Genomic DNA, 8,276 nt, shown 5'->3' with positions numbered 1-8,276 from the left:
CACTGGAATATTTATTTACATGACACATGGCTCAGAAGAAGCCATTATGGTCCTTAAGCAAATTATGCATGTTGTGAAAATTGTCAAAGTGTTTCTTTTACCAGAAGCAAGCGCATCCCATCAGCTGAAAAACACATCATCTTTGGGGGAAAAAAAAAACCAAAAGGAAGTAAACCCGAGGCTAAAAGAAGGCTAGAGAAAGAGGGAAAAAAAGAAAAAGAAAGAAAAAAAAAGTAGAGAAAAGGGAAAAAAAAAAGAGAAGAAAATAAACCCCAACCCTTGTCCCGTGTCAAAGTGTGTTTCATGCCCATCAAAGGAAGAAAAGCCCGCACTGCCCTGCCCGCATCCCGTGCAGTGCTGCTGTCACACTTCATGTGGGGAGGGAATGCTCCTGTCTCTGTGTGCCAAAGTCTGGGGTGCCAGCTCTTCTCCCTACAGGCCAAGAAATTACAAATGGGGACTAATTCATTCCAGCCACTGCTGTGTCCTCTATGGCGAATTAAGCTGCCAGAAGAGTGCTCTGCTTTCCCAGCCCGTGCCCCTCTGAGGGACATGGGGACAGGCAGGGAACCATAATCCACTGGCATCGTTTGCACCTCTGTGTGTGGAGATGCGCTTCTTAGGGCTGTGCCTACAGGTCCTCAACTGCCTCAACACCGCCAAATACTGACTAAAAACAGCCTTGGGTGCCCCCTAATACCCTCAAGAGGAACAAAACGGGAAAACTCTGCCTTGGAGTATTTAGTGTGCCCAGCAGCCAGGTCCATTGCTCTGGACCAGCATCTGGCTGATGGGCTTGTGCCTGGGAGGGTTTGCACTGCTCCTTCCCCAGTGCTCCGTGGGTGACATGGCTCTTCTCCGGCAGATGTTTTGCTAAGGAGGAGGGATATGAACTTAGAAAATTCCTCCGCATGTCCATGTTGCTGTGATCACACTGCAGTTTATGCCATACCCTGGTCCTTGAGAATTATTTTGCTATTTCGGGCTGTGAAGAGGAAAAAGGTGTTTTTGTCAAGAAGGTATGACCAGGACGTGGTGGCTCAGAGACTGCCTCTGATCCATGGGATGCTGGCATATGGCTGGCAACTGCCTGCAAACAAGCTCCCAAGTGCTGTACGGCCCCAGGCTGCCCAGTACCCAGATCAGCTCTGATGTGCTCCAAGTGCTGGTTCCTGCTGCCTGCTTTGGACATTTGGCAAAGGAAGCTCTACTCGTAGGCAGAGCACACAAGTTTTCTCTTACCCAGGAATGAGAGTAAAGGGTGGATTTTCTAATGCAAAAAAGCAAGCAGTTGTATGGGGGAATATATTTAGCCAGTGTTTTCAGATCACATGTTCTGGGACTGGAGAGCAGAACGTTTTCAATACTGTTTTGGAATCACGCTATTCAGTATTGCAAACCTTACTGTTGGAGAAACCAGTAAATTGTGTTGCATCTAAAACAATTACTTGAATTACTTGTACCGTGGTTTCTTCTCTCTAACTGTAAAGGTTTTACAGAAATGTGAGTTCTACAGCTACAAAAGCCTTGAAAATACAAATAATAGTAAAGAGCTGCTTTGCATTTGCATAAACCTGTTTATCCTATACATGGTTTATTCATTAACTCTCGGAACAACCAGCAGGACAGCTATGGCATTCCTTATGACCACTTCGCTTGTGGCTGAAAATGCAACTGATTTAAAAGGAACACTACGGAAAGTGAAAATAAATACCATTCCCGTGTGAAACAGCAGGAAAAATGCCACAGGAGCTGGCATTTGGCTTTTATGTGAAATGAACCTTTCCTGTCACTTGGAAATTTCAGAGGGGAGCCTCAGCACCTGCAAGGATTGGGACCTTCACGCCGCTGCTCACCAAAATGGACATGCAGCATTAGCAGCGTCCATCGCTGTGCTCTGCAGACAGCATTCGAGTTAGGGACAGAAAATACCTGGCTCCCTCATCTATTCCTCCCAGAGACTGTTTTCTAGTCCTTGACAATTTCAGTGTCCTATGAAAGGATGTTCTTGCAACCTCTACTTGCAATGTTATTTCCCAACCAGCTCCTCCTTAGGAAAGCTCCTGGTAATCACCCCAGCTTTCCCCATGTTTCCTTTCTTACCCAAAACTTGCTCTGCATAACAAAGGTGTCAAAACAGGAATGCACTTTGCCTGTTTCATCTCCCAGCTTCTGTAAAGATGAGTGCATGTTGCCACTGGTACAAGTGGAAATCTGGAAGTTCGTTTGACAGCCGGTGACTTGCTCAAGGTCACAAAAGAGCCTCAGTAGCAGAGCTGGGAACAGAATTTGGTATCCTAATTCCTAATCTGGCAGCCTCACCACCACTCTCATCACGCAATCAAAAAGCTCCTTTTAAGGAATGCTTTTGTGACTAAGAGAAAATTCAAGGCATTAGAAGAAAGAGTCCTTTTAATTTGCCTTTGTTCAAACATTTACGCCTTTTGCTATATGGAAAACATCATTTAAACAAGATATGGGATTACTGTATGATGAAAGACTCTAAAATCTTTGAAAACCCGAAAATAATTATGGCTGCATTTAGGACTGCACTGATCCCAGGCATCAGGAAGCAAGCAATTAGATATCCCTTTACTTTTATACTTAGCGTAAGGAATAAGACCAGCATCTACTGTAATCCAGTCTGAGTTCTATATGCAGCCTTTCACATTTCTGAAGAATACTACATATAACAGGAAAAATTTTCACAGCTCTTTATTAAGACTTCATTTTCTAAAGGTCCTAACTTGTTGCACCGCAAGTTTTCCAAAAAGCAAACCCAAACCCTTAAGCTGCTAAACTCAACGGGAGATTGCCCTGACCTGAAACAATCCGGGGTTTGGTACGTTCTTCCCTGAAGAGCAGCTCAGTAGTTTACCAGCTCTCCCAGGATACGTCAGCTTTGATATTAGAAACTCTACAAGATAGTTTTATGTTTTAGGACAGCACCTCTTGCTTGTTTCCTCTCCTATGTAACGGAATACTATAATTTGGCAACAGTGGATAGAAACAAATGAGTGTACTGAGAACCAATGTTACTGAAAAATTGTATACAAAATAATCTCAGCTGTACAAGGTGAAGTAAGCAAAAAATGACAAATATTAATAGGATAAACAAAGAAAATCAATGTAAATTTAAACCAATCCTTTGGAAAAAGACCGTTGCTTCTCTTTTTTAACACAATGGAAAAATTCCCTAAGTGCAGCAAAAATCTTATTGATAGAATTGCTACTGTCATGAAAGTAGCTGGGAGAATCCAGGATAAGAGGCTTGTGACTTAATTTTACATGAACATGTATTTTGCTCATTAAAATTGACTGAAATTGCAACGGCAGAGCTGGGGAAATACAGTGCAGGGACCCACTCCCCATCCGTTAAGTCCCAGCTCAGGCTGTGAAATGCCTGTGCCTTTAAAGCATTTCCAGTGACAGGAGGCCTTGTGTTTGCAGATGTGTTAGCCACTTTTTGATTTGATCTTTACGCAATTATTTTGATAAAGAAAGTGTTCATCTTGTTGACACTATCACTGTAGTAAATACCTAATGGCCCCCATAGTTAATTTCCTTATAAATATTTAACTTAATAGAAGTCCTCCCTTGGGTTATAGTACTTTTGACACTTGTATAATCTGAAACAAATCCTCTTTTTTAGTCAAACAGACCATGTTACACACACAGTTGGCTAGCTATTTACAAAGCACCCAATTAAATCCTACTTAATTCTCCCACTCTGACTATCCCCTTGCACTAGTGTGCAGGCTACTGATCACACAAGATGAGGATCTTTCACTGAGCCTGGACCCAAGTCTACAGCCAGCTGTAGGGACTTGATTGTACAAGAGCTTGCCGTGAAAATAATTCACCCGTCAAATGCTATATACAAATAGTGAGGAGAACGTGCGAATTCAGAGGATTGAAGAAATAAGCTGAAGAATCACAGTTAAAGACAGGTAAATCTAGTTTAATGTTCACATGTAGTAGTTACACATCACAGAGGTTAAACAGGATTTTGACTGTAACATAGCTGCAGTGAAATGTAATTTTGTACTAGAAAAATAATCTTGATGCAGTTATCCGATTTTTGGTCTACTTAAGTTCATTTTAAGATGAATTTACATCACTGATCATAATGACTTTGCCCATGTGCCCTTCTGCAGTTCACTATTAATACTCTTTGGACGAAGGAAACAGCAACTGTTTTTGTTAATGATTTGCCCTTTGGCTGCAAGCAGAGAACGGTTTTCAGTTTTTTAAGCAATTAATAAGCTGTAGGAACACAAACTTGCAATAAAACCTTTTGGTGCTAAATGAAGTTTCCGAACAAATTTCTTGATCTAATTCAAAAGCAGATTTAAAAAAAAAAAAAAACAAACCCAAACTGTTAAAGAGATCTAAAGCATTGCCCCCGTAATGCAAAAAAACTAGATAGAATTTTTCTTGTCTCAGTAAAAAACACATCTTACTGCTACTTTTATAGAATGCACTAAAAATCCCCGTGCCTAAATGACAAAAGTGTAGTCTCAAAATGTATAATACACTTACAAACATTTTTAGTCTAGATTGAGGAAAACACGTTGTATGGACTCCAAACAAGTTTATTCGCAATTAGACACCTCATGCAATCATGCAGGACCACTAGCTAAAGCTGCAACTCTCGAGTCTAAAGGACATTTGGGGACAAAAAAAGTCCTAAACATTGAAGATACTTCCATATTAGCAGCTCCGTACTTGAGCTCCCACAGATTAAAAAAAACATACACACCTTTATAATATTTACAAAAAAATATTTAATTAAAAATATTTTATAATTACAGTAGTCTATTAAAGCATATACTTTTCTCACACTTATAGAACATCTCTATATATACACAGTATGAAATGTCACTCATTTGTCTATACAATATGTAACATTCCTGCAGGGATAAGAAAGTTCCCTGGGCCCCAATAAAATCCATCTATTTTAAACAATAGATGTCAAATATATCTACAAATGCTCTGGGAGATTAGTAAAGCTTCAAGATACGGCTGCTCGGTCCCTTAAGAGTTACAAGGTTTCTAAAGTCTGGTTTAGGCTCGGTCCTCTATCCCGGGGCAGAGTCGCAACTTTTCCCGCTGCCACCGTGGGACACGCCGCCGCTCACAGCTGGCCGGGAACGACGAGAAGAGACGGAACCAGGGGGGAAGGGGGGAAAGGACACGGGGAGCTGGGAAGAGGGGGGGGACCGCTACGGACGTGCAAAATGGTGAAAAGGCTTGGCTCTGCCGGGGTGAAGCATGGGAACTGCTCGGGGGGTTGGATGGCTCCTTCCTCCGGTGCGGCGGGGCAGGGCCGGGCCCCCCCCGCCGCCGCCCGCCCCCCGCGTTGCCTCTGCGCGGCGCGGCGCCGCCGCACACCTGTGGGAGAGGAATGAATAGAGGGGGTGTGTGAACCGCTCCGCTCCAGACCGACTGGCGCCACCAACAAAACACAAGACATGCTTGATCAACAACCCAAAACAAACCAGGTCAAACAACAACCGCAGCTCCCAGGCTGGGCCAGGCGGAGGGAGGGATGCGCAGCTGCACGCCGCAGCCAGAGGCGCTCCGGTGGGGGGGGAGGGGGGAAACCCCAACCACCCGGTAGTTAGAGAAAATAAAATAACCACCCCGTAATTAAATAAAACCCCAAAGCCGCCTGCAAGTATTTCTCGCCGGGCTCTGGTCCCCCTTGCGCAGGCTTTCCGCAGGACGCGGAGCGGCCCCACCGAGCCCGGGCGCTGCGCCGCGGAGGGCTGCGCTCCCCCCGCCCGCGGCCCCGCGCCCTCCCGGCACTCACCTGGGGAGCGGCGGTCAGCGGCAGAGGATGCTGTCCCCCGGCTTGTTAACAGAGCCTGCCTGCGCAGCAACCAAACACGGCAAATTAACAAGCGGGGAGAAACGACACGGAGACCCCCCCCCCCCCCTCCACTGCCCAGACCCGTTCCTCCTTCGCGCACCCAGGCACTAACATAGCCGCGTCGGGAGCGCTTAGGGAAGCCCCCGGGGAGACAGAGCCACGGGGGTCACCGCAGCGCTGCGGCAAGCCCGGGGTGCCGGGGTACGCCGCTTCCGCGCCGCCGGGCTGCCACCGTGGGTCCCGTACCAGGGAGTCGCTCCCCGATTCCCGCCCCTCCAAAGCACGCTGCATTCCATGTGCACAGCCCCCACAGCCCCTCACGCTCGCTACACGGCGCGGAGGCTGGGAAGCGCAGGAACAGAGCGCCTGTTCCCGTGTGTGCAAACACGCCGGCTACAGGTACTCTCTCTCTAGAGGCCGTAATTACGCGGTACACACCGTGCGGCTGCCTGCCCGCACCGAGGGGATGCGGGCACCCACAGCGCACCGCCAGGGCGTTCCTGCGCCCGTCCGCCCCGTCCCCTTCGGAAGCTACGGCTTCTCGGCAGAGCCACGGGTACGAGAGCGGCGGCACATCCCCGGGGCGCTCCCACGGCGGCCGGCGCTGACCATCGCGCCACGCCGCTCTGCCTCGCACGCCGCTCCCCGCGCTCGGGTATCACGCACCTCTTACCGGGTCAGTGTTCAGGGCAGTCAGCGGGGTCCTGGGGGTGCCCGCGGGACAGCTGCCTGGGTGCAGAGCGGGCGGCGGCGGCTGCTGCCGGAGCAGCGCTGGGTGCGTCTCCAGAGCCAGCTGCAGGTCGAGGATATAGTCGATGACGTGCTGTAGGATCTCCACTTTGCTGACCCTCTTGTTAGGCGGGATGGTGGGCACCAGCTTCCTCAGCCGGCTATAACAGTCATTCATATCGCACTGCAGGCACAGCGCTGCCGGCTCCTCGCCCGACGGCGGGCTCCCCTTGCAGCCGCTGTGCTCGGCCAGGCACCGCAGAGCCGGGTGCCCCCCGCCGCCGCCCGCCACGCCGGGCTGCGCCTTGCGACTGGGGTGCCGGACGGGGCTCACGGCTTTCATGGTGCCGCAAGGAGGGAGGGAGACCTCCCTCTCCACCACCGCCGCCTGCTGCTGCCGCTGCGACCTCGGGAAGCCGCGCACGCACCGCCCGCAACGGGAGCGGAGCGCGGCCGCAGCGCCTCGATGGCGTTAACAGCGGCCGCCCCGGGAACGTAACCAGAGGCGCTCGCAGAGCCGCGCCAACAGCGGCACCGGGAACCCGCCCGCTCCAGAAAAAATAATTTTCTTTTCTGTTATAATGAAGAGCCCGTGCTCCACAGCCGCGCGGCCGCGAACACAACCACCTCTGCTGCCGCCGCTGGCCGAGCCGCCCCCTATATAGCGCGGGGCGCGGGCGGGGCGGGCGGCGCCGGGGGGAGGCGGGGGCGCCGCCGCGGCGGGGCCCGGCCAGCGCGGCGCGGGAGCGGGCGGGGGGGAGCGGCGGGGCCGCGCGCAGCCAATCAGGGCGCGCCGGCCCCCCCGGAGCGCGGCGGCGGCCAATGGCGGCGGGGCCGGGGGGCGGTGGCGCTGCTGGGGGGGCGGCGGCGCGCGCTGACCCCCCCGGGGAGGAGGGGGCGGCGAAGGAGGAGGAGGAGGAGGAGGAGGCGGTCCCGGGGAGGAAGGACTGCGGGAATGCGGGCGGGACCCGCCGCCCAGCGGCTCCCGGCGCCGTCCCCGCGGTCCGGAGCGCAGCCCCGCGCGACCGGCGCCGCTCCCCGCCGCCCGACCCGGACCAAGGCGGCTGCACCCGCCCTCCCATCCCTCCCCCATTCCCTTTCCCGGGAGGGTTGGCACCTCCTCGGGTGGTGAATCGCATTTTTATCCTCTCGGTGTAGGAGACTTATTCCAGCTTTACGCATTTTTTTGAGGGACTTGGGGACGCTGGTTTACAGGCAGGGAAAATCCCAAGCAAAACTTGAGGAGTGTGGGGGAGAAGGAAGGAGGAGGGTTTAGGGACTTCAAGCAAAGCAAAGCCAGGGAACATTAAATTAGAGCACATAACTATTAAAAATGCATGGAGATGGAGTATTTAAAATTCCTCCATGACATATAATATTAATCCGTTTTATGTAAAATTCATACCTGTAACTTAATTTGGTCCATTAATGCACCAGATCACGTATTAGTAGATGTACCATGTTTTAAATATGATGCTGGAAATGTCCAGAGTTCTGTACTTTGAGACAGAGCATTAAAATTAACAGACATATACTCCTGAGTCCTGCTTAAGTCATCTTGTGGCATATTGTAACCTTTTAATTTAATAATGCAGTGTTGAAACTTCCTGTTAATTCCTGCTAAGGATTAAGAGCCACTGCGTATTTGAATTGGGATGCCGGTGTACGAAAC

General features: G+C 50.4%; 1 protein-coding gene across 2 annotated transcripts; it reads right to left on the bottom strand.

Annotated features, from left to right (window-relative positions):
* Positions 1–3,965: 3,965 nt before the first annotated feature.
* ID4 (inhibitor of DNA binding 4) lies at positions 3,966–7,223 on the bottom strand. Of its 2 annotated transcripts, none has more exons than XM_084205751.1 (3): positions 6,542–7,223; positions 5,816–5,874; positions 3,966–5,394 (listed from the first exon to the last, which is right to left on the bottom strand). In XM_084205751.1, the coding sequence occupies exons 1-2, from the start codon at positions 6,945–6,947 to the stop codon at positions 5,861–5,863; spliced, it is 420 nt and encodes a 139-aa protein (XP_084061877.1). In that variant the 5' UTR covers positions 6,948–7,223; the 3' UTR covers positions 3,966–5,394; positions 5,816–5,860. The 2 variants fall into 2 exon arrangements, with proteins under 2 accessions (XP_084061877.1, XP_084061876.1); XM_084205750.1 differs by having other exon boundaries at positions 6,549–7,223.
* Between the last annotated feature and the right edge of the window lie 1,053 nt (positions 7,224–8,276).

The sequence above is a fragment of the Fringilla coelebs genome, assembly GCF_963513975.1.
Source record: "Fringilla coelebs genome assembly, chromosome: 1".
NCBI classification, from domain to species: domain Eukaryota; kingdom Metazoa; phylum Chordata; class Aves; order Passeriformes; family Fringillidae; genus Fringilla; species Fringilla coelebs.
The sequence above is the reverse complement of the archived record's forward strand: the minus strand, read 5'-3'. Positions and strand labels throughout refer to the sequence as shown.